The sequence below is a fragment of the Gorilla gorilla genome, chromosome 19 (assembly GCF_029281585.2).
Source record: "Gorilla gorilla gorilla isolate KB3781 chromosome 19, NHGRI_mGorGor1-v2.1_pri, whole genome shotgun sequence".
In the NCBI taxonomy this organism is placed as follows: Eukaryota; Metazoa; Chordata; class Mammalia; order Primates; family Hominidae; genus Gorilla; species Gorilla gorilla.
The window spans coordinates 85,019,402-85,046,516 of NC_073243.2; the positions used below are offsets into that span (position 1 = coordinate 85,019,402).

Here is a 27,115-nt window from a genome sequence, read left to right on the forward strand (position 1 = left end):
GGGGTAGGGGTGACACAAGCACCCCTGTGGCCCCCGCCACTGGGACTGCACTGGGTGTCTCCCAAGGCCCACAGTAACCACTGCTTGGCTACCGTCTGTGTTCACTCAAGTTTGGAGGGCTCTAAAATTAACACACAGTGAATCTAGCCAGGCTTATATTCTTCCTTTCAAGGCAGTGAGTTTCCCCTGGTCCTAGATGGGTCCAGAGATGCCACCCAATATCCAAGACCTGAAGTCAGGAACCTTAGAAATCTATGTGGGTTCTCTACTGTACTAAAGCTAAGCTGGCATCCAAACCACATGAAAAAAATCCCTCAGTCTTTCCTCCCCTTTCCTCAAGCAGAAGAGTCTTTCCCTGTAACCATACCACCTCAGGCCCATGACAAGTACTGCCTAGCTACCGCCAGTGTTCACTCAAGGCCCAAGGGCTCTTTTGTCAGCTGCCAGGCCTGGGTCTCTCCCTTCAGGGAAGTGGGCTTCCCTCTGTCCCCAGGCAGGTTCAGAAATGCTGTTCAAGAGCCAAGGCCCATAATTGGTACCCCAGGATTACTTTTGGTGCTCTACCCCACTGTGGCCAATCTGGTCCACCAGCTGCAAGATAAAGTCCCTCTGCTTTCCTCAAGCAGGATTCTCTTCCCACGACCACCACAGCTGGGAATGTGCTTGATCACACCTGAAGCCAGTACAGCTCTGAGTCTTACCCAAGGCCCACAGCAAGTGTTACTTGCCTACCACTGCTGATAATTCAGGGTCCAGGGGCTCCTTTAGTCAGCAGATGATGAATCCTGCCAAAATTGGATTCTTCCCTTAAGGATAGGACATTCCCTTCTGGCCCAGGGTGTGTCTGGAAATGGAGGCCTCAGGACTCTGCCCTATCCTACTGTGGCTGAGCCGGTATCCAAGTTGCAAGACAAAATCCTCTTTCCCCTCCCACCTCCTATTTTCAAGCAGAGGAAAAGATCCCTCCCAGAGGTGCTAGTTGTGCTGTTGGTGGTTGGGAGAGAGGTGGCACAAGTACACATTTGGCTGCCCTAGTTGGTGTCTCACTAGGTCAAATCCCCCCCAAGTCCACTGGCTCTGAGCCGAGCAAGGCACCAGGACTTGTCCAAGAATTACAATTTTTGTGGCCTAGACTGCCCTTCAAGTTTATTTTAGACCCCAGAACCCTTTAGCCCATGGTGGCAGGACTTGCTGGCATTTGGCTTCTGACCACTGGGATGGGCAATTCCCCTCTGGCCAGGGTTAGTCTAAATGCTTTCTCCATGGGTGCCAGCTGACTTCTACCCTAAGTTGCTTTCCACTGTGACAGGGCAGCATTGAGTTCCAATGCAAAGTTTCACAATCACTACATTCACCTGCTCCAGCACATAGATTCACTCCTCGCCATGTGGCTGGTGCAAGGGGATGAGAGAAGAGTGGTCCAGCCAATTCAAGACTGTCTTTTCTACCTTTTTCAGTGCCTCTTTTATTAATATGATGGTAAAATCAGGTACTGTGGTCACTCACCTGATTTTTCATTCTTATGAAGGTGCTTTTTTTGTGGATAGTTGTTCAATCTGATGTTCCTGTGGGAGGAATTTTCACTGTAGGCTTGAACTTGGCCACCTTACTCCACCTCCTCTTCCACAAATCCATTTTTTAAAAAATGTTAAACTCAGATGTCTTATTAGCCTGGATTCTCCAGAGACACATAAAACATATGTAATTTTATTATAAGGAGTTGGTTCTCAAGATTATAGAGGCCAGAAAGTTCCAAGAGCTGCAGTTGGCAAGCTGAAGACCCGGGAGAACTATGGTATAGTTTCAGTCTGAGTTCAAAATACTGAGATGCTAGAGAATATATATGGTATTGAGTTCCACATCAAGTCTGAGTCCAAAGGCAGGAGAAGATTGATACATTGGCTTGCAGATAGGCAAAGAGAGTAAATTCTCTCTTACTCAGCTTTTTATTTTGTACTCAGGACTTTAAGGGATTGTTTAAAGACTAGTCACCCATACTGAGGTGTGCAATCCACTTTGCTAAGTCTAGCCATTCAAATTCAAGTATATCCATTCAACTTATGTTAAAAAGGCAAGTTTTATTTATGATCTGATTTTATGTGAAAAGTTAATGTTAAAAAGAGGAAATATTTATGGTCTTCAAGAAATATATGTTGAGTGACTTAATAGAAGAATATCAGTCTTTCCCTTATGTATTTTACAGTTTAGTGGGCATGGTAAACAATTACATCAAATGTGATGAGTATCATGATAGGGAATGAAGTGTGCTATGCAAGTCAAGAGCAGGCTCATCCATCCTAATCTAGTGAGTCAGGAAAGGCCTCCCTAAGGAGGAAATTGTAAAATGAAATATGACAAATACTTAGTTAGAGGAAAATACAAAAAAGAAGGTAAAGGTGTAAAAAGGTGAGGGAAACAGATGCAAACATCAGGCTTGAAAGCTAGAACAGGCCTTCTGAGACATAAAGACAAAACAAAACAATTGCTATGTATAGAAGGTATAGCAAGAGGGAAAAGAGGCAGAGATGCCTCTGGAATTCAGGGCCAGATTATCCAGGATGTATAAATAAGGTTATAGAATTCAAGCAATTACAATAATAATAAAAGTAAAGTTTTAAGAAATTATATTTTTTCAATAAAATAAACTTAGATTTAAAAACAAACAAGCAAACCACAGGCCAATATAACACCAAAATGTGCGTGATGCTAACTCTGGTTTTTATGACTTCAGGTTTATAGTTCTTAAATGCTGTGACTTGAAGATGTTTAATCTAGATTGTAATAAGACTACATTTGTGATGTGGAAAAATCACCCTCTTTAGTATGAAAAATTGCTTGGAGTAGAGCAAGAGTGGAAGCAGCATGATTAGAAGATTGCTCTGGTGGTCCAGAGAAGATAAGATGAAGGAAAATACATGATGTAGCCATAGAGATGAAGACAGATGTCTTGAGAAGATATTTCAGAGATGGGAAGGCTACGTGTGACAATTATTTTGATGCTGAGCTTGCAAAGGAGGTGTAAAATGTGAAACATTTCTAATTTTGGCTATGATTTAAAAACATAATTTAAATAGTCAAATAATTCAAAGATAAAATGGAATGCTGAAGAAATAGGTGAGGTCAGGATGTAAATGGGAATTGTAAAGTATATGATGTAAGTCAACATAGCAGGGGTAAACTAGTTAAAACTCCAGTTTTATTTAAAATTTACTTTCTTGATAATTTCAAATATATAGTTTATTATTTATTATAGTCACCATGCAGGGCAAAAGACCACTGAAGATTATTACTCCTGAATAAATAAAATTTTGCATTCCTTGATCAATATCTCCCATCTGCATCCACATCCTTGTAAATGTTCTCACCACAGAAAAAAGATAAATATGTGAAGTGATGAATTTGTTAATTAGTTTGATTTAATAATTTTATAATGTAAGCATATATCAAAATATACTGTAGTCATAATTCTATGATAAAAACAATTATTGTTTTCAATTAATTTTAAAAAATTATTTTCCGAATCGTGTTAGGATTGTAAAATCTTTAAGGTTGTTTTTCAATTCGTAATTCCTAGGATTACATGGTCTGTTTGTTGTAAATATTCAATGATCAGCCTCCTACATTAAGAAGTTATTTTTACAGATGGGCATTTATCATTGAAAAGAAGATAATTTATGAAAACATAATCCTATTTTTTCCTAAGACATAGTTCATGTGGCCAGAGGACAAGCTGTGAGTTTTATATTACTTGAAATCTAAAAGGTATAAAAAATAAAACATTTTCTAAAAATGAGAACATCGTGGTTGAAAAAGTATTCTCTCAGAGTCGTATAGAAAATAAGTAATTACAAATCTCTTTCTCTCTCTGGTTAGTCTCTCTGAATACAGAGCCTGTGAATCTACAATCAATGTTCTACAGTAGTTCCCCCTTAATCATGGTTTCACTTTCTGAGGTTTTAATTACCCACAGTAAATAACAACAAGATATTTTGAGAGAGAGAGAAAGACAGACCATTCAAATAACTTTTGTTACGGTATATGGTTATAATTGCTCAATTTTATCATTAGTTATTGTTGCTTATCACTTATTGTGCCTAATTTATTAATTAAACTTTGTCATAGGAAGGTACATATAGGAAAAAACACAATATATACAGGGTTCAGTACTCTCCACAGTTTCAGGGATCCACTTATAAAATGTATCCCCCACAGATAAGGGGATACTCTGTACTGAAGGAGAATAAAATCAGTTAAAAATTAAGGTAGCTATTCTAAACTTGTCATTATAATACCTTCAGAAATCTCTCAAATCATATCTTAGAGCTTAGTCATTTTAAATGTAATCAACATTAATTAATCTTTTACACTCAAGATGTAGGTTAATGGATTTTTTTGTAATGCACTGGAGGTTTAAATCTTGGTAACATTTTATTCATAAATATATTTGTTTTGACAGATACATATTAATTTTCACATTATTTTAAATCTAGTCCATTATGATGTCTAAATATGACTTAAAAATTTTGAGTATAATAAGAACTGAAATATTTAACTCCCTCTCACAGCAAAAGTCAAGGTAACCATTAAGATAATTATTGCAGAGCTGTTATATGGAGACGAATAGATAGCGCCAAAATTATGTTTTATGTAATGATAATGTATATATTTACAGAACTCTTCTTTTCTACCTCTCTAAAGCTTCACACTGACCAAGATAAAGGAGATGGAAATTTAAAATACATACTAACAGGAGATGGGGCTGGCAGTCTATTTGTTATAGATGAAAATACAGGAGACATTCATGCTGCAAAGAAACTAGACAGAGAAGAAAAATCTCTGTACATTCTTCGTGCCAAGGCTATAGACAGAAAAACTGGGCGGCAGGTGGAACCGGAATCGGAATTTATCATTAAAATTCATGATATCAATGACAATGAGCCAAAATTTACAAAAGACTTATACACTGCCAGTGTTCCTGAAATGTCTGGAGTCGGTAGGTATATTCTAATCCATGTAAACTACTTTTTATTTGTTTGTTTGCTCAGGTAATTATTATTGACTTGTGGTTATGATATGTGGCCTCTTTCAAAATAAGAGTTATAACTGTTAACTACTATTCAGCTTAAACTAACTCTTCTATTTTTATTTCTATATATCTTAATTCTGTTATGTTGTAATTTATATAAAATATGATTATCAATAGCAGTTAATTCATTTTATTTCAATCAATACCCTCAACTCTACTAACTGGCATTCAAATGGCAGTCAAGTGGAATGTATTTTTGCCAGAAATCAAAAGAATAATAGATAGTATCAGCAGTTTTGGACAATTTTGCTTGCATTATTTTGAATAACAATGCTTGCATTTGGCAAATTTCTACTGAAGTGTTTTCTCATTTGATCATTAAAGCCAACTTATGTGGTAGGCATGAGAAATAGAACTTTAAATCCCTATTCTGTTAATTAGAAACTCAAGATTCAGAAAGATTAAGCAACTGAATTAAGATCAAATAACCTGGTAGCATCATGACAAGATTGCAAGTCTCTTTATGTTATTTTTGTGCACATTCTACCACTGAACATTGCCTTATGCAAACTGAAAATAATTGTTTCACTTCTTAAGGCTGCCCACCATTTTAGATACCACTTGTGTGGAGTTTTATATGTGTATGACTACATTTAACTCTATTAATATAAAAGGTTTAGGTTTGTTAATGAGACAATGAGAACTGATTCACATCATAAAAATATTTCTAAAATAACTGACATAAACTTAATTTACAAGATCTGCAGCCAATTTCCCAAATTTGATACAATTTAGTTGAATACTATTTCAAAACCAGTTTTCAGTGTATGATTTTGACATTCTTATAACTAATATATGTTTCAGTCTAAAATAATTTCTATAGAAGGAGAAACAAACTTATCCACCTTTACTGAATGTTTAATGTAAAATGTTAACTATGTGAGATATTTAGCAGGAAGAGCCAAGAATTTTTAAAAACTTATTTATTCTCACCTCAAATGAAATGTCATCTAACTGAGGAAAACACAGTTAAATAGAACTGAAATAGCACTTTCAGGTATTCACTCTAATAAAACAAAAGGAATTTATCAAATTAGACAGGAGTCCTGTGAAATCATAAAGCTCTAATACAAAAAATGAGTGGATATGTTTCCTGTTATATTTTTTAGTATCTTAGTTGCATGGAAAGTACTAGATTGGTTTGTATAGGTCGACCAGTGGACTAATTTAGACACATACCATGTTTTTTTAAATGGGTTTATATGTGAGATTAAGGTACATATAAAATTACACTCATCAACTTCCCATTGATGATTATTTTAAAGTAATTCTGTTTTTGTTAGTACCTTTTGTAAAATATCATCGTTTCTCTTGTGTACATATTATTTTACCAGATATGTTGAAACCTTACAATATAAAACTTTCACTTATCCTTTCCCAGAAAGGTTTGACATACCTAGAAAAGTAAAAAGTATAATTAAGATAATGGAAATATTTGAATATGAGAAACTTTAAGAATAATTATTTTAAATGTGAATACACAAAATATTTCAAAGAAGTACCCCACTTTTTTGAAAAAACAAGTATTTCCCTATCAGAGACTATTGATATTTAATCGCACATAACCTGTATTTTCTCCTACATTGTTTTCTGATACTTAATGGACTATTATATTTTACTCTGTGTATTACTATTTGTCACCTGTGTACATAATTCAAATGTATTTTGTCTCATATGAAATACTAATACAACTAGTTTCTATTAATATTTGTTGAGTAACAATATCAGAATTGAAATACACACACACACACACACAAACATATATGTATATATTTTAGAATCCTTCACTGGTTCCATCACTCATAATAAAATATACAATATATAAGTTTATGCATGAAAGATGTTTTGTAGTTCATATTGTACAAACTCTCTTTCTGTAAGGCAATCTATATTTCATTTACATAAGCTTTAAAGTGTAAGCAGTACAACTTTGGATCAGTGTAGGTTGCAGATACAAGGATTTGAGCCATTGTCAGTTGCATTTACTACCTGGCTAGAATTCCCACAAAATGAGACAAGGATATAGTAGCAGGCAGAGGTATGGCTCTGGCTGCAGCTTTTGGAACTAAAAAATAAAGATTTAAGAATACAGATAAATTTTAATCCTATTTGTAGAGGACAATTGTTATTCTTCATCACTAATACTAACATTATATTACTTGCTTCCACTTTGGTACACCTATAACTTTGTATGTGCTTCCATTACCTAAATATAAATGTATAATATATTATATACAATATGCATATGCAGAAGATACTATACTTGGTTTAATTGCCTATTTTAATAAATACAAAAACATGAGCCCAGAAGAATTAAACTGACTTGGCCAAGTTACTACTAGCCTAATTTTAAAAAGAAAAACAAAAGTTAATAGATGCAGAGTGTATTAGTCTGTTTTCATGCTGTTGATAAAGTCATATCCGAGACTGGGAAGAAAAGGAGATTTAATGGAATTACAGTTCCACATGGCTGGGGAGGCCTCACAATCATCACGGCAGAAGGCAAGGAGTTGCGTGCAAATCATGTCTTACATGGATGGCAGCAGGCAAAGAAAGAGAGCTTGTGCAGGGAAACTCCTGTTTTTAAAACCATCAGATGTCTTGAGACTTATTCACTCTCAGGAGACAGATGCAGAAAAGACCCTCCCCCATAATTCAATCACCTTCCCATCAGGGCCTCCCGTGACACATGGGAATTGTGGGAGTTACAATTCAAGATAAGATTTGGGTGGGAACATAGCCAAACCATATCACAGAGATAGCTGGACAATTTTATGCCTTACTATTTTTCTCTGTTAAATAGTTATGTTTATTATTTATTATTCAGAATCTAGTCTGGAAATCTTTTAATTTATTCAATCGTGAGTAACTCCTCTAAATTAGTATCTTTCGTATTTATTACTTTAAATCAAATGTCCTTCTCATTTTAATTAAATCTAAATAAGAATATAAGGGGATAAAGCCCCTGCATTTTAATACATACATATCTATATATATCTGTATATATATAAAACTATATATAATCACATATATCACTATATATAACCACATAAATGTGTCTAAATAAAAAGTAGATGTATTTTACCTCCTAAACTTGTATCGATCTTTTATTGTAACTCTCCTACCTTATTTAAAGGAAAATAAAAGACTAACTTATTATAATTATTGCAGGTGTGATTTTCTTTACTCCTATGTATCCAAATAAACCAATTTACATAGGAAAACTAACAAGTAATATTTAGGAACTCTGTCATGCCTTGTGTATCCCATATATTAACAGTTAAATCTGATGCATAATCAAAGAATTAAGAATACATCTATAAATAATACACAATGATTTAATTCTAAAATTATTTTCAGATAGTACAAGATATTTTCATTTAAATCAAAGAGTTAAAAACTGCAAGTATTAGCTTTGTGAAGAAATAGAGTCTTATGGAATAAGTAAGATAAGGTTTCTCTATTATTGCCCTACTCTTCTTTACAATGTTATTTTCTGTTGATGTCTATTTATCTGCCCCTTATTTCCATTCATTTTTATTTCTTAAAGTATTTGTTTCTTCCTCTTCTCTCTTACCAACTCCTTCCCTTGTTGTTTCCCTCTGCTTCAGTTTCTGTCTGTCACAATCATATGCCATATTTCACATTGGATTTTTAGTGCCAAATGCCCAACCCATTTTCGGTTAAAATAAAATGACTCCAATAAACTCATGAAATCTGAAATACACTAGCGTATTCTAATCAGAACATATAATCTGGAAGATATACAAAGATATATATTTAAAGATAATGCGATACACTTCGATTACAATGTTTTGTATTTTCCATTTCTATTTCTACTTTTTTTTCTTGTGATCATTACACTATTGATTAAATATTTTCTATCAACTTGCTTCATGTGCATGCTTTCGTCTTCACCTAGGCAAATTTTTGTTTTGTAAATTTGGTGACTGGGGATGCTTCCTTTCTCAGTGACTGGAAATTTCCCCTACCTTCACTCTCAAAAACCTATCCAGTCCTCCTCCTAACATTTTGACCCCCAACCAGGAATCCCTTTGTAATTTTTTACAGACAACAAAAATAACTCAGTCAATGAATTCTTCATGTCCCAGAGGTTCGCTATGTGTGGATTCAATAATGTATCCAATTGTATTTCTAACACCAGAGAGATAGGCCGTTTGGTAAAGTATTTATAAAGAAAATTCTTGACCAAATATATTTATAATGGACTTAGACCTAGTCCAGCGCTATGACATACCGGGTTTGTGGTCATTAGCAACTTCTATGTACGCCAAGGCCCACATCCCACATGTATCATGAGGATTAAGTAATAAAAACTAGTCAGGTGCTGAGAACTATGTCTAGTCTACATTAAGCATTCTGCGAAAGTTAGTTCTTAGGATTTTGCACTAGATTCTCTGCTGGGTTTTAAGTATAAAGTGTTGAACAAACTAGATATGGACTCTGCCCTTAAAGAGTTTGCATTTCACAGTAAAATAAACTTATATCTAACAAAGCGTGATTTAAATTCCTGGACATCGAATTAATGGACCCCTTATAATTCCATAACACTGTCTGAAAACATCACCCCTACTTCTCTTATTAGTGGCCCCCACAGCACAAACATTTATGTCAAGGGCACTGTTTACCCTTGCTCCTCAAGTTAGTGGCTGTCATCGCCCTATGGCAGAAGAAAACAGTTGACTCTGTCAAAACCAGATTCATATAGAGGTGTGAAGAATAAATTCCTTTTTCACTTTCTGTAACTTTCATTATCTTATTCTCACATTGAACCAAGTCAAAATATTCCAGTCTCTTTTCTACAGTGCTCAAAAGACAGGCCTTAGGCTACAGGGCAGGAAAAAGCCCATACTATTCACCTCTTTTCTTTGTTTCCTCTAGTTCATAGAGTGATTCTGTTTCTTTAACCTTTAGTTGGTTTTACCATTCTATCAACCACTCCAGACATACGGAAAGACAGATGATAGACAGATACACATAGATACAGATAAAGAGAATGTGTGTGTGAGAGAGAAAGCTTTTACATGTTATACAACATAATAGGCTGTGATACATATTTTCTGACATTACCATGCCACAAAATTGCTGTTTGTTAAAGAAGAATAAAGGCAGTATTTCCCCTCCTCAATACTATCTGTTTCTAGAAAACCGTTTAAATTAGTAACATTTATACTAAGTAATATTTGTATACAAATATTTTATTGTAAATAAAAATATTTTATTTATTTTATGTAAAATATTTATTTTATGTAAAAATATTTTATTGTTTATATAGAGAGATAATTAATGCCAGATAGACAGACAGATAGATAGATAGATAGATAGATAGATAGATAGATAGATAGATACGAGGCCTAGGTTTTGGGGGCATTTACATTTGTGATTTTAAATATTTCAAACACTAGATTCAAAACATTTTCATATTTGCATATAAGGCACAAATATATAGAGGGATGTTTTTTCTTTTATATATGAAGTTTATTTTGTATAGTGTAGTAAAATGAATTCATTTAACTTCCTCTAATATGATATGTAAATATATATGTAAGACCAACTGGCATAACTTGGTTTCATTGTGTAATCTAAACTTTTCTTATCTTTAAATTATAATAATAATTATATTGATGAATTTTTCTCCCATATCCAGAGGAATGCTTTTGGTTCCCCGAAATCTTTAGCCACCGAGTTATTTATCAGCTTTTAACATTTCTTTATGATTTACTATTATAGAATTAGCCTTTGAGTCTTTGAAATTTTTCCTAAAGATTATTAGTTATACAGTTAAGTAAATAATGAGTTAAGAATTACAGTAAACTTCGATTCCTTAACATATTTTCTATTTAAAGTAAGATATTATATGCAAAACTCATAAAAATGTGAATTGCAAAAATAATGGGCTCAAAATCGTGTTCACCTCTTTGATATGAGATGCAATATATAAATTTGTCATTCAAGTTTCACTATATTTTACTTACTATATTTTTATCTTTAATATGAAAATAAAATATTTATTTTAAATAACTAAAGAACAAATAAAAATTATACATATTTTGGAAAATTTAGTGGGATGTAAATATCCATGTGTATTCTCTTTTATTTTGTCTCTATAAAGAAACATTTATAAAATTAGTATAAAATGGCTGGGCACGGTGGCTCACGCCTGTAATCCCAGCACTTTGGGAGGCCAAGATGGGCGATCATGAGGTCAGGAGATCGAGACCATCCTGGCTAACATGGGAAACCCCGTCTCTACTAAAAATACAAAAAAGATTAGCCAGGCTTGGTGGCGGGCACCTGTAGTCCCAGCTACTCGGGAGGCTGAGGCAGGAGAATGGCGTGAACCTGGGAGGCGGAGGTTGTAGTGAGCCGAGATTGCGCCACTGCACTCCAGCCTGGGCTACAGAGCAAGACTCCATCTCAAAAAAAAAAAGAAATTAATATAAAACATATAAACCATTTTCTATTTAATTTTATTACTAAATGCTTTTAACTTTTAATTACACCTCTGAAAAAAACTACAACTCTTTGTTCCCTATAATCTAACACACTGTCTCTCAGTTTGCTAAAAAATAACATATCAATGATATTTTGTCAGTGACTACCAGTGTTTAAAAGCATTCTTAATTATTACCAGAGCTCTGAGAGGTGGAACAAGTATTTTATGTGTGCTTTTAGCTTTTTGGCCACATCGTATAGTTTATTCCTTTTGTTTATATTAACTTCTTTCTCTTTGTTAAGCGTCTTTGCGTAACTTCAAAGATCATCTACCGACTAATAGAGCTAATAATCGAAATTAAAATTCCACAAAAATATTATTTGAAAGAGTCAAATAAATATAAAAGATTGTTTTTACCTGTACCCATTATGAAAGCTTACAATAATGTTCATGTTAAAAGAAAAATAAAATGGGTAACTCAAGAAATGTCCTAAAATTGATGAACGAACTACTTGTATTTTCAGCATATTGGTAATGCTTAATAATTCATATTTCAGTAACCTCCAATTGTGAAAACCACACTTATTCTAATATATATCACATAGGGTTATACAAAAAGGACATTACATGTAAATTTCAAAAAAAAAACACTTTGTTGAACTTCTGCACATCATAAAGTGATTTGTGTGGGGGGAATGTAAATCACTTTATCATTTTTGCTTTCATCTAATGAACACGTGGGTGGATATTTTTTAATGATGAAAGCTTACAGCTGGGATGGATTCAGTAAATATGCAATGTTTCCATTCACTCACAGGACACATCAATTCCATTACAGTTGAGAAAACAGAGGCCTCAAGAGAATGAGCTCAAGTTGTCATTGTTATGCTAATTAATTTTGAGAAAACGTTAAAAAGCCTTGCTCAATTGATGTGTTAACATTCAAACATATTGACAGGAAATGAGCTGTTAGTATTGATCTTAATTACTATATATTAATTTTTGGAATTGGCATACACATATACACGCAACATTTGAGAAACATCCACCGTAATTCAATTAGACAAGTTATTGAGTGTGTAATGTATGTGGGCTATTAAATTAGGTGGTAGGGCCAATATGCAATTCCTCCCGTTTTCAAAATCTTTAAAATGTATGTAAGAGTCAGACTCAAACTTTTAGAAATTATGTAAAATATACTGAAAAATATCCTACAATCTAGCTTTGTCCAAGGGCACACCTAGTAGGCTTCAGTTAAGGGTGATGTCAGAACCATGCTTTGAATCTTTATAGAAATTCAGGAAAAGATAATTTTAAAAATTCATCAATATATTTTATTATGCTGATCCCTGCTTTTAAAGCACTTTTATGTTTTGAAAGATTTGAAACAAAATTTAACATAATTTAAATTTAATGATATAAAATTAGATAGTAAGGTTAAATTGCAGTATTGCATGTGACACAGAATTACACACTTTACATCTTCTTTTGGAGAATAATGATTTACAAATGTGCAGCAAATAACCAGTATTATGCAGCATATCAATAGGGGTAATCATAAGAACCATATTATCTATATTTAAAAGAGAGGCATAGGCCCTTCATAATTAGATATATCTTGGGAACAAAAAATATCTTGCAGGTCAATTTCACAGCATTTTGGTTTATTTCTTCATAGAAATTGTCTCTTTTTTTTTATTTTATTTACCATTCACAGTCAAATATACCAGAATAAAAAGCAGCAGCAGGTTAAAAAATGTTAGATTTATCTTTTAAATACATGTTTCCAGTTAGTGGTAAATGTATTAATTACAAATTTCATGTGTGTTATATTCATTTTAAGAATGTTTGCCCTAAAACATTTCCAATCAATTAAAAATGTGATGCATTAATTAGTCTTATTATATTCACCTTACTGATAATATATTTTGATACTTTTTCTTAGATAAACAAAAAAATTAAGAAACACTTCAGTTTATAGAAAATGAGAAAGGAAAGTAACTTTTTTGAGGAAGTATTTAAATAAATTTCTTCAAACATACAACATCGTCTAATTACAAAACACTGAGAGCAACATATTTTTAAGAAAGATTGTTTCAAATTTGGAAGTATGTAAATGTCTCTGTTTGGGGATGGGGGTTTCATGTAGGTACATCTGTTATACAAGTAACTGCAACAGATGCAGATGACGCCAACTATGGAAATAGTGCCAAAGTGGTCTATAGCATATTGCAAGGACAGCCATATTTTTCAGTGGACCCAGAATCAGGTACAACATTTAAACTTGGCTGACTTCTTATTGTATAATACATTAAGATGCATAATTAATTTAGAGATTTTAAAAGTATTTTAAAACCATTATTCATTCAGTTTCATGTTTCTATTTGTTTCCTGTCATTATTGAATGTAAACAAATGCAAACTTTCTATTATTTTAATAACTTATTTGAACGCTTAGCTCTTTAAACTATTATTCATTGGGTTTAAATTTGAAACACTAAATACAAAATTTCACAGAGATTCAGCACATTATGTGGCATAGAGAATACTCAAAACTTGAATATGACAATTATCAAAATTAAACAACTGTATATGTCTAAAGATTTTTGACTGAAGTTAATTTTTGTAATCAAAAAAATTAAATACATTGATTTAGCAAAACCCATTTCATGAACAATAGCCCATGGGGAAATCCTTCCTGTTCTGTGAATTATCTTAAAGTGGTTATGGATTGAAAGACATATTTAAATACACTGACATTTTATGTTTGTTATAATCAACTTTTGTAAAATGAGTGTTGTCTAGCTTAATTTTAAAACTCAGCGATTTAATTGCAAAACTTTTGTCTGCTTTTTCCAAAAGGCATAATAAAAACTGCATTACCAGACATGAGCAGAGAAAATAGAGAGCAGTACCAGGTTGTTATACAGGCCAAAGACATGGGTGGCCAGATGGGAGGCCTTTCTGGAACCACCACAGTGAACATCACACTGACAGATGTCAACAACAACCCTCCTCGATTTCCCCAGAGTAAGAAATGTTTCAGTGATCTCATGTCCAAAAACTTCTCAAATACACTAGTAGCCGAGTTTAATATTCACATTTCATACTAGTAGTTTTGCTATTGGTTTATGCATAAAGAAAAAACCATAATCCATTCCTCTACCAAAAAAACCCCACAATTTCCCACAAATAGAGAGTGATGGTGATTATTTTCATCATTTTTTGGAGTATGTAGTGGAAGAAAAGTATTAAGCTTCTCTGGCAACTTTTAAATTAACTTCTCTAACTTTGAAGGATTATAAAGTTTTCCAGACTTCCTTTCTCATCATTCACTGAGATTGTCTCAACATTTTCCTTTGGATCCACTTCTTGGTTAGGAGGGTGGGCTCTCATGTCTGGCTATCTGGATTCAAATCCTGTGTCTCTCACTTTTCTTACCTCAGCTACCTTGTTTTACACGCAGACTTATAATCTCTTATCTAACTGATTCTGAAACACAGACTTCTTGATAGTTTAAAGACATCAGTGCAGATGGGCTTATTTAGCATCATTTTTATATTTTCCTAGTGGCCCATAGAGTTATGGTTTACTATGTTTGTGAGGGCATTTTAGACGTATTCAAGTTTGGTAGTATCTCTGTTACTAAGTTATGAAGATTACATCAGTTAACACTCTTTCAGTTGTCACCATTTTAGGATGGACATTAAACCATGGATGCTTTGCATTTCATGATGTCCTGCAGAAAAAGATTTCCATTCTCTGCTGAAATTTGTTATTTTGCAGTGAATAAATATATAAGGACCCCTATTTCGAAATATTCAATTAAAAGCTGAAACTTAAATTCATATCGCTAATCTCAATACAGTAAAACATTTTTCCAGGCCAAGTATATTTAAAATGTTGTATTGATCTTTGATTGGTGGACATATTCATATGTTATATGTAAAACAATAAAGTTTGCTGAGAACATAAATAAGAAGCCTAAATAACATAAACTTAATCTTTGCATTCATATTCCTTTATAAAGAGTATTACTCGATGCATTTTTAATGCCTTGACATTCTGTAATTCTGTTATCTATAATAATGCTAACAAAACTTTGGAACTATAAGAGTAATAATAAAATATTAAGGACTAGACCCAGAACTAAATTTTTGTAACCCATAAAACAAACCTATGAGTGAATTACTATCATTATCATCCTTATTTCTTAGACGCAGACATCAAAGTTTAGAGAATTTAACTAACTGGCCAGGTGGTCAGAATTCAAATCCAGGCAGTTGAATTTATTTACTCATATTCTTAACCACCAAATAAATTGGAAAGAATATAGACTTTGAAGTCAGAAAGAATTGGTTTCTTGCATCCTCCCTTTCCCAAGTCTGCAGGATAATTTCCTTAAGACCTGCCCCTGAAGATGATATAGCTAAATTGGTCCTTTGAGGACTAGTGTGAGGATTAAATAAATTAGCATATAAGACTTTTGACCTTGTATAGACTGCAGCACATTGTTAAGTGTTTAAAAATATTTCTGACCTTCATTAACATTAAAGTTTTCTTTTTTCTATTGTCTCTTGAATAGGTAGCCACAAACTAAAATGCTTTTAGGGTTACCAGAATACAGTATAACACTTGCCTGAACCTACAAAAAATACAAACATCCATGCCCCACTAAAAGATATTAAAACTAAAACAAACAGCAAAAAAAAGAAACATTGGTCTGTATGGCATTATTTTTTATTCCTGATTTAGAATAAAATAATAAATGCATTTTTAAAAAATAATTGAATACATGTTAAAAAAAAAGTGTGATGACCATTTTGAAAGCCCCAGATGAGCAGTAAATAGTTGTTTTTCATGTTCTTTTAAGCCAAAAGTTCTGGATTCTTACATCAGGCCTACCATCTATAGTCTAAATAACTTTGGGACATTCTCTAATTTTTTTTTTTTCTGGGACTTACACTTCTCATTTACTAAATGAGAGTGTTCTGTTTTATAAATTATTTTTCCAAATTAATAAATATACAATTTTGACAGCTTACAATTCAATATGATAAAAACTCTCCCTATTTAAAATTAATGTATTTAAGTTAAAAATGCAGAGGAAATGAAAAAATGTTATATAAAGATGAAATGTCAAAACAGCTCTTACTTAATTTATAGGTACGTATCAATTTAATTCTCCTGAGTCTGTACCTCTTGGAACTCATCTTGGAAGGATAAAAGCCAATGACCCTGACGTGGGGGAAAATGCAGAAATGGAGTATAGCATTGCTGAAGGAGATGGTGCAGACATGTTCGATGTCATCACTGACAAGGATACACAGGAAGGGATTATAACTGTCAAACAGGTTTCTTTTCACTGTCTTCATTTTTTCATTGAGTGCTTTATAATTTACGTTTGCTTTTCAGTAAAGGGAAGGAAAGCCTGGGATTTATTTTCTCCCATCTTTTACATGCTGTCTATCCTTCAGATAAATGAGAATAGTTGTGATATCACTTCAAGCAAGTTAAATGTCTTCATAATTAACACTTAAAACCTCAGTTGCTCATGCTAAAACCAGAAAACAGTCAAATTAAAATTAGATAAACTTCAAGGTACTTGTTTTGTATTTCTCCATAGAGGAAAAAATAAACACACAGCCATCATTATTTCATGCACTTTTCAAAATATTTTCATTGTAAGTGTGATGATATATTTAAATAAATAAAGCCTGAAGATGCTTTGTGTTTTCCATTGGTTGCCTCGATTTTCAATGCAATGTGGGAGAACATTCTCAATCTTTACATCTAATAATACAGCTCAATATTATCATTTCATATTGTCCTTATTTCACTTTTTATTCATATCTTACTTTCCACAAGTGCTCAAATAATTGAAGTAGAAATAATTTTTATTCTATACTTCTAGTTTATATTTTTCTTCTGATTATAACTGCATAACTTTAATAATGATAATACGTAACGTATAAATCCATTAGATAATACTTCATTTACTTGTCACCAAAAAAATGAAGCATATTACTAAGTGAGAATCAATCTCAATGTGTATGCCATTATATTAAGTTAACCCTCTGTGAATAAGTGTATGGCAAAACATATATTTATAAATTTATTTCATATACCTATGAAGCAATCATTGTCATTTAAATAGAATTGTTGGTATAATCATGATCGCTGGCTGTTAAACTTTGAAATCATCTTCCATTGTCATATCTTCTGAATTATGCTAATTTCTTTTATGTTATTTAACTCCAGAATTTAGATTTTGAAAATCAAATGCTCTACACTTTAAGAGTGGATGCAAGTAACACTCACCCTGATCCACGATTCTTACATCTGGGACCTTTCAAAGATACAGCTGTGGTCAAAATATCTGTGGAAGATATAGATGAGCCTCCTGTGTTCACTAAAGTCTCTTACTTGATAGAAGTAGATGAAGATGTAAAGGAGGGCAGTATCATTGGACAGGTTACAGCATACGATCCAGATGCCAGGAACAATTTAATAAAGTAAGTACTTTGAAAACATTTATTATGTTTTTAGAAATATAATAATCTCACTATTTACAAACTGTGTGAAAAAATGGTTGCACAATGTATAATCAAGCACAGTAATCATACCAAACACTTCCAGAGAACAAATTCTTAGCTTGGCTGTCTTTGAAATGCTCTGGGTACAAGGTAGATAGTATTATAATTTGTTCCGGGGGAGGATAAAACTGAGGCACCAAGTACTTAAGTAATTTGCCCATTGTTTATTAGCAAAGCTGATTTTAAGAACCAGGCAGTTTAATGCCAGAGTCAATGATTTTAATACCTTTATTGTTGCCGTAGTCCTTGTCTCATTGTCCCTCTTGGTTAAATAAAAGTTCAAATTAATAATGAACTAAATAAATAAATTAGAAAAAAATGTTTTCCTAGAAATTATGAAACATTTTCTTTTGAAAATTGTTAGTAAGGCCTAACACATATCAACATTTTTGAAGAATATTATGTCAATTATATTCTCATAACAGAGTATTACTAAAGAGATGACATTTAAGTGAATAAGAAAGGTAAAAGTATTAATTTGTATAGCGTATCTTTCCAAATTTTGAATAGTTTTCACCATTTTAAAGGTTTTAAATATGTCAGAAATATAAATGAATCTCATATATTGTTCAAAGGGGAATTTAAATGTAGTTGGGGCATATATAGATTAATGCATGGGATGAATAATGATAGGTGGATGTGTGGAGGAACATATAGACAGCTGAAGAGATAGACAATACATTAATCTGTTAAATATATGACTAATAAATTATCTAAAATTCTACTTTGCTTAAAATTTAATTAGTTAGGGAAAATGGTTAAATTCTTTTCATGTTGTCCTTTACATATAGCAAATTAATAATCACAATACTAAATATATAACCATTTAATTTTCATTTTAGGACTATCCAAATATGTTAATTCATAAAGCAATTTGTTGCACTAAATATATTTTAATGATGATTTAATTTGTTGGTGAGATTAAGAACATGTAAACCTTTGTAATTAAGAAACAGTCCATAAAATCCAATGTGTAGTTAATGCCTAGAGCTTATATTAGATTGAAAATTAGGGTTAGTTTTAGGTTTATTACAGTATAATTCACTAAACATCTGTTTTAAAAAAATAAATTATCAGTATCAAATTATGTACTTGTTATATTGTTTAACATCATTTTGAAACACACCTTCTTGTTATTATTGGAGATTACCTCTGGCAGGATTTTTACCATAATACATAAAATGCTTAATTAAAATGTTCATATTGCTTAAAGTAGAACTCTTGAAATAAAATGAAAAATTAATCTAGCTGTCCAATGACCAATGTATATGCACTAGCGTGTTCATATCCAAAGCAATGTAGATTTGTGTTTTATTGAAATGGTATATGAGTGCTTGTTGGTGTCTTTTGTATGAGGGTTTATTAGAAAAGAGTGTAAATTATTTTTATGTTTTCTGCAGTACTGAAATGGAAATAAGTATTCATCTATTTTTTAAAGGACAAGGGGTTGGTCATACCAGTAGCTACAAATGCTCAACAAGTGTCTGTTTTTTTATAGTATTTGTCATGTTTCAAAAAAATCATCAATGTTGGTTGTGTCTTGATTTCTCCTTAGTGTCTGTTGCACCATATTTTTATGCTAGAAATCCTACATTCATTTTAGAAGTAATTGATTGTAACTTGTTTCAGTGCAATCACACATTATTGGAAAACTGTAAACAATGACATTATATCAACTTATATGATGAACCATGTTATTGCTGGACAATTGAACATTTTTGAGTCTGAATGAGACCAAATCTTTTTAATAATCCATGTTATCTTTTCTTCATTCATCTAGCATATTTGCTTATTAGGAATTCAGTAAATGCTGGGCACCTTGCAAGAGGCATGATGCACATGTATACGTATATAACTAACCTGCACAATGTGCACATGTACCCTAAAACTTAAAGTATAATTAAAAAATAAAATAAAATAAAATAAAAAAAAAAAGAAGGAAAAAAAAAAGAGGCATGATGCCCCTTCTAGGTCACCAAGGCTACTTATTTTGTAAAATAAATTAGCCACTTAGTCACTTTTGCATGATGCTTATAAGAGATACCTTCTATAGTTTTGTTTTTCTGTAATGTTTTTGTCTAAATTTGGTAAAATGGAAGTACTAATTCATAGAATACAGTAGGATATATAATATGCTCTTTAATTTTCTGAAAGAGTTTGCATAGAATTAGAATGTTTCCTTAATGTTTGGTAGGATTTAAAAATGACAATATTTGGGGCTGTAATTTTGTTTTTTATATGAGTTGTATCTACATATTTTATTTCTCTAGTAGTTACAGAATTATTCTGGTTATCTAATTATTTAATGAGCTAAGTTTTGTTTTTAAATTTTTATCTCTCAGGGAATTTGTAAATCTCATCTAAGTTGTCAAATGTATTAACATAAAGTTGTTCAAAATATTTTCACATTACCCTTTTGATATCTGTAGTGATGAAAGCTATCTTTAATATTGTTAACTTTTATCTACTTTATCTACTTTATCCTGATCAGTGTGACAAAACTTTTTTGAAATTTATTTATTTTCTCAAAAAAAATCTAACTTCTGGTTTTATATATTTTTTGCTTCTTTTTTTCTTTTTTTTTTTTTAATTATACTTTAAGTTCTGTGATACATGTGTTTAACCGGCAGGTTTGTTACATAGATATACACGTGCTACGGTGGTTTGCTACACCCATCAAACCGTCATCTACATTAGGTATTTTTCCTAATGCTATCCCTCCCCTAGCTCCCCCAATCCCCGACAGGCCCCGGTGTGTGATGTTCCCCACCCTGTGTCCATGGGTTCTCATTGTTCAACTCCATTTACCCTCTACGGGCCCCAGTGTGTGATGTTCTCCCTGTGTCTATGTATTCTCCTTGTTCAACTTTCATTTATGAGTGAGAACATGTGGTGTTTGGTTTTCTGTTCCTGTGTTAATTTGTTGAGATGATGATTTCCAGCTTCATCCATGTCCCTGCAAAGGACATGAACTCATTATTTTTATGGCTGCATAGTATTCCATGGTGTATATACAGTCTATCATTGATAGACATTTGGGTTGGTCCAAGTCTTTGCTATTGTGAATAGTGGTGCAATAAATATAAGTGTGCATGTGTCTTTATAGTAGAATGATTTATAAACCTTTGGGTATATACCCAGTAGTGGGATTGCTGGGTCAAATGGTATTTCTGGTTCTAGATCCTTGAGGAATCACCACACTGTCTTCTACAATGGTTGAACTAATTTACATTCCCACCAACAGTGTAAAAGTGTTCCTATTTCTCCACATACTCTCCAGCGTCCTTTGCTTCCTCACTTTTTAATGATTGCCATTCTAACTGATGTGAGATGGTGTCTCATTGTGGTTTTGATTTGCATTTCTCTAATCACCAGTGATGATGAGCTTTTTTTCATATGTTTGTTGGCCGCATAAATGTCTTCTTTTGAGAAGTGTCTGTTCATATCCTTCACTCACCTTTTGATAGGATTGTTCATTTTTTCTTGTAAATTTGTTTAAGTTCTTTGAAGATTCTGGATGTTAGCTCTTTGTCAGATGGATAGATTGCAAAAATTTTCTCCCATTCTATAGTTTGCCTGATCACTCTGATGCTAGTTTCTTTTGCTGTGCAGAAGCCGTTTAGTTTAATTAGATCTCATTTATCAATTTTGGCTTTTGTTGTCATTGCTTTTGGTGTTTTAGTCATGAAGTCTTCGCCTATGCCTATGTCGTGAATGGTATTGCCTAGGTTTTCTTCTAGGGTTTTTAGGTTTTAGGTCTTACGTTTATGTCTTCAGTCCATCTTGAGTGAATTTTTGTATAATGTGTAAGGAAAGGATCTAGATTCAGTTTTCCACATATGGCTAGCCAGGTTTCCCAACACCATTTATTAAATAGGGAATCCTTTCCCCATTTCTTGCTTTTGTCAGGTTTGTCAAAGATCAGATGGCTGTAGATATGTGGCATTATTGCTGGCTCTGTTCTGTTCCATTGGTCTGTGTATCTGTTTTGGTGCCAGTAACATGCTGTTTTGGTTACTGAAGACTTGCAGTATAGTTTGAAGTCAGGTAGCGTGATGCCTCCAGCTTTGTTCTTTTTGCTTAGGATTGTCTTTGCTATAAGGGCTCTTTTTTGGTTCCATATGAAATTTAAACTAGTTTTTTCTAATTCTGTGAAGAAAGTCAATGGTGGCTTGATGGGGATAGCATTGAATCTACAAATTACTTTGAGCAGTATGGTCATTTTCACGATACTGATTCTTCCTATCCATGAGCATGGAACGTTTTTTCCTTTGTTTGTGTCCTCCCTTATTTCTTTGAGCAGTGATTTGTAGTTCTCCTTGAAGATGTACTTCACATCCCTTGTAAGCTTTATTCCTAGGTATTTTATTCTCTTTGTAGCGATTGTGAATGGGAGTTCACTCATGATTTGGCTCTCTGTTTTTCTGTTATTGGTGTATAGGAATGCTTGTGATTTTTGCACATTGATTTTATATCCTGAGATTTTGCTGAATTTGCTTATCAGGTTAAGGAGATTTGGGGCTGAGACGATGGGGTTTTCTAAATATACAGTCATGTCATCTGCAAACAGACACAATTTGACTTCCTCTCTTCCTATTTGAATACCCTTTATTTCTTTCTCTTGCCTGATTGCCCTGGCTTGAACTTCCAATACTGTGTTGAATGAATAGGAGTGGTGAGAGAGGACATCCTTGTCTTGTGCCAGTTTTCAAAGGGAATGTTTCCAGCCTGTGCCTATTCAGTATGATATTGGCTGTGGGTTTGTCATAAATAACTCTTACTATTTTGAGATACGTTCCATCCATACCTAGTTTATTGAAATTTTATAGCATGAAAGGGTGTTGAAGTTTACTGAAGGCCTTTCCTTCATCTATTGAGATAATCATGTGGTTTTTGTCATTGGCTCTGTTTATATGATGGCTTACTTTATTGATTTATGCATATTGAACCAGTCTTGCATCCCAGGGATGAAGCCAACTTGATCGTGGTTGATAAGCTTTTTGATGTGCTGCTAGATTGAGTTTGCCAGTATATTACTGAGGATTTTCACATCAATGTTTATCAGGGTTATTGGCCTGAAATTTTCTTTTTTTGTTGTGTCTCTGCCATGTTTTGTTATCAGAAAGATGCTGGCCTCATAAAATGAGTTGGGGAGAGTCCCTCTTTTTCTATTGTTTGGAATAGTTTCAGAAGAAATGGTACCAGCTCCTCTATGTATCTCTGGTGAAATTTGGCTGTGAATCCATCTATTCTTGGGCTTTTTTTTGTTGGTAGGTTATTACTTACTGCCTGAATTTCAGAATTTGTTATTGGTCTATTCAGGGATTCGACTTCTTCCTGGTTTAGTCTTTGGAGGGTGTATGTGTCCAGGAATTTATGAATTTCTTCTAGTTTTTTTAGTTTATATGCATAGAGGTTTTTATAGTATTCTCTAATGGTAGTTTGTATTTCTGTGGGATCACTGGTGATATTCCCTTTATCATTTTTTATTGTGTCTATTTGATTCTTCTCTCTTTTCTTCTTTATTAGTCTGGCAAGTGGTCCACCTATTTCTTAATCTTTTAAAAAAAAAACTACTCCCGAATTCATTGATTTTTTTGAGGGTTTTTTTGTGTCTCTATCTCCTTCAGCTCTGCTCTGATCTTAGTTATTTCTTGTCTTCTGCTAGCTTTTGAATTTGCTTGCTCTTGCTTCTCTATTTCTTTTAATTGTGATGTTTGGGTGTCGTTTAGCTCTTTCCCACTTTCTCCTGTGGGCATTTAGTGCTATAAATTTCTCTCTAAACACTGCTTTAGCTGTGTCCCAGAGATTCTGTTATATGTGTCTTTGTTCTTATAGGTTTCAAATAACTTATTTATTTCTGCCTTCATTTCATTCTATTGTATAATGAAATGAAATTTTCATTTCATTCTATTGTATAATGAAATGAAATTTTCATTTCATTCTATTGTATAATGAAATGAAATTCATTTCATTTCATTCTATTGTATAAATGATATACTATCATGTATATTATACATCATAAATATTTAGATTAGTCATATATACAATCTTTACATACACACATATACTTGGTGTGTATGTGCCTATAAAATCTCTCCATATCTGATAATTTCCATGTGTGTATATAAAACCTCTCCTATATCTGATAATTTCCCAAAGATATAATTTCAAAAGTAAAATTTCTCATTCAAAGACTGATAGTAAAATTTGCAAACTTGCTTCCCAGTGTTTAAAAAATGGCTTTAAAAAAGTTCAGTTTAAAGGTCATCCGGAAATCTTTGTTTTGCATAGGGTACTCAAGTCCCAGAAATAATCAATTATAATTTCACCTGTAGCATCTCAAGATTATTATAAGGAGTGGAAAAATATTGAGAGAAATTAATCTCAAATTGTATTCTTCAGATGGTACTACCAATTCTGCCAATTTGTAAGGCCATACCGGAAAGCATAGCACAGAGGACGGTTTCTGTTAGCATTCAAAATGTATGCAAAAAAGCCTTAGATATCCAATTATAGTGCGAAGAAAAATCAGCAATAATTCAACAAGAATGCAACATTGTAACATGGGACTGTTTTGTTTGCTACGATCAAATTTAGAAGGATGACTGATCTCAGAGCAGAAATAGGCTATGACAAGCATCACAGAGAAACATTTTTCCAGGGAAAGATTGGGAACTAATTCTCATCCACGATTAAATCTGTTCATCAAATATATTTTCTGAAATACATCTGCCACTTGCAACATGAGATTATGGTTACAATTAGCAGCTGTTGTCAGCTCTGCTTCACCTCATTAGTAATCATGAATCTCCAAAGTTATAGGGTTGATTATAGCTTTACAAGATCTGAAATAACATGTTGCCTCATTTTACACCTATTTTATGCTTAACATATTTAAAGTTCAATGATTTTTAAAAGATCCTTTCTACTGCTGTGGAATTGAAAAGTAACAAAACAAACTTTCTGGTGAGGGATTTAATTATGCCTCAATAAAATGTCCATGACTTCAAAATAAACTGGAATAAATGTGTAAGTGCATTCCTGTATAGTGGTGCTTCTCTCATATTTGCTTGATTTTATTGCAAAAGGTAAAATAATAATAATCTAACAATAATATCACTAATCTCTGCAAAAAAGATTTGAACTATTTTTTCAAATGAAATTATAAATAATGTCATTGTATAGCTAATACTCAACATTCATTTTTGAGGGATAATGAAGTTTGGCTAGGTCACAGCTATGAAAACATGTTTCTGGAAAGCAGTAGCTGAAAAGTAAAAAGCAAATTATGTCCTACTTAAATTGAGTTAGTCAGTGGAAGAAATATATGGAATCTAGCAGAGAAAAGGGAATGCATTCTTGACATATTTCTGCATATTACTCATTTATTCTGGTGTCTATAATTGAGTTTAGATTATTTGTGCTAGGTAAAAATATAGATATCTGATACATGCTTGACTTTTAATGGTAGAACATAAAAATATAAAGCAAATAAGAAAAATGAAAAGCAGAGTTCAGCTTTTGTGGGAAGAGAGCCCTTGTGCTCTCTTTCACATGTTATTTGATGCCTATATGATTGGATCCTGTCTCTGCAGAGAGTATTCATACAAAATTATGACAATGGCCTTTTTAAACTGATTGTTCAAAATTCAATGCAGGGGGATCAATAAAATATTGTTGTTATAGTAGGCCATCTGCTGGAACATAGAAATAGCTTTGTTCTGTGTTAAGGGTTTATCAGGCTCTTTCTGATCATTTTTTGTAATCCAATGTATTTATTATTAATAAGTAAATCCGAATGTGCTATTCTGGGTGAAAATAGAAGTTTGGCTGCTAAATAAAAGAAAATTATCTCTGAGCTTTGACAAATTGTGAGACATCACTTGCACTGGAAACAAAAATTTGAATATAGACCTGGAAGTTGGCACTGTCAAAGTTAAAAGTGAGCTATTTCTGTATCGTCCATGAGTGCCTTCATGAATTCTTAAAGTGAAAAACAGTGTCTTTCAAGGTTGTACCTAAGAGTAAGGTGGCCAGAAACCCAAATCTATTTTGATCCTGAAAAAAGATACAAGTGTATCAAAGCTTGATTTTTATCATGTTGCAATTGTTAGCTATTCCTCAGTCGTAGAAATATCATCAAAATCTCTAGGCTAAACTCTAGGGCAACTAGCAATGAGCACAAAAGGAAATTTTATTTTCCTCTTTGACCTTCAATGCAAACAGTAGGAATAAATCCAAGATCTATTCAGACATAAGCAGGTAATGGTTAACTACTGACCTTTCCAACAATAGAGAGAAATATTTACAGGTGAATATTATGAATTGAGCTCCATTCAATGCACAGATGTAATTATGTTCTTTTGCTTCCACTTTCTTTGTGTACATTTTAGGTTTGTTTTTATTCATAAGCAGAATTTGTGTAGCTAAGGAAAATAAAATATTTTTGTTGTTCCAATGACTTTATTTGCTTTTCTCTAAAAAACCTTATAATAGTGATTTGGTCCCAACATCAATAAAGCCCACATCAGGAATTGTGAAAGGGTTGAAACCTATAGGTAGGAAACATAATATTTTGTTTCATGTTAGCATAACTGGAAATAGAGGTTTAAAAGAAAAATTTCAGTATGACTTGCATGCTCAATTTTACTACATTGTTATTTTGCAAATCGGATCTATCTCTGATAATACTCTGACAAACAATTGTTGGCTAAAAGCCAGCATGACATTTGCTTCCAGAAAAAAATAAAATAAAATAAAATAAAAAATACATATATGCTGTTATGCATTTTTACATATTTTTATATCTAGGTTTCTATTTCTCCTTTATTGCCTTAGGACTTCCCACCCAAGAAATATAGGCTACTCTTGGGCAGCAATCATATGTCAAATGAGTGTATTTTAAGTGCCTAAATTCTTTTCATAACACCATGTGAAAAGATTACAATAATGATTATTGAAAAACTGAGGGAAT

The 27,115-nt window shown here is 32.7% G+C and overlaps 1 protein-coding gene and 1 long non-coding RNA gene across 2 annotated transcripts in view; one reads left to right on the top strand and one right to left on the bottom strand.

Annotated features, from left to right (window-relative positions):
* CDH9 (cadherin 9) overlaps positions 1-27,115 on the top strand; it is a 159,141-nt gene that overhangs the window by 118,958 nt on the left and 13,068 nt on the right. Inside the window, exons 3-7 of the mRNA XM_004059005.5 lie at positions 4,699-4,993; positions 13,693-13,812; positions 14,405-14,572; positions 16,709-16,896; positions 17,804-18,057. Coding sequence (XP_004059053.1) covers positions 4,699-4,993; positions 13,693-13,812; positions 14,405-14,572; positions 16,709-16,896; positions 17,804-18,057 — 1,025 coding nt within the window. The remainder of the gene's footprint in view (positions 1-4,698; positions 4,994-13,692; positions 13,813-14,404; positions 14,573-16,708; positions 16,897-17,803; positions 18,058-27,115) is intronic.
* LOC129527882 (uncharacterized) overlaps positions 1-27,115 on the bottom strand; it is a 99,814-nt gene that overhangs the window by 56,675 nt on the left and 16,024 nt on the right. The gene's annotated exons all lie outside the window — the stretch shown is intronic.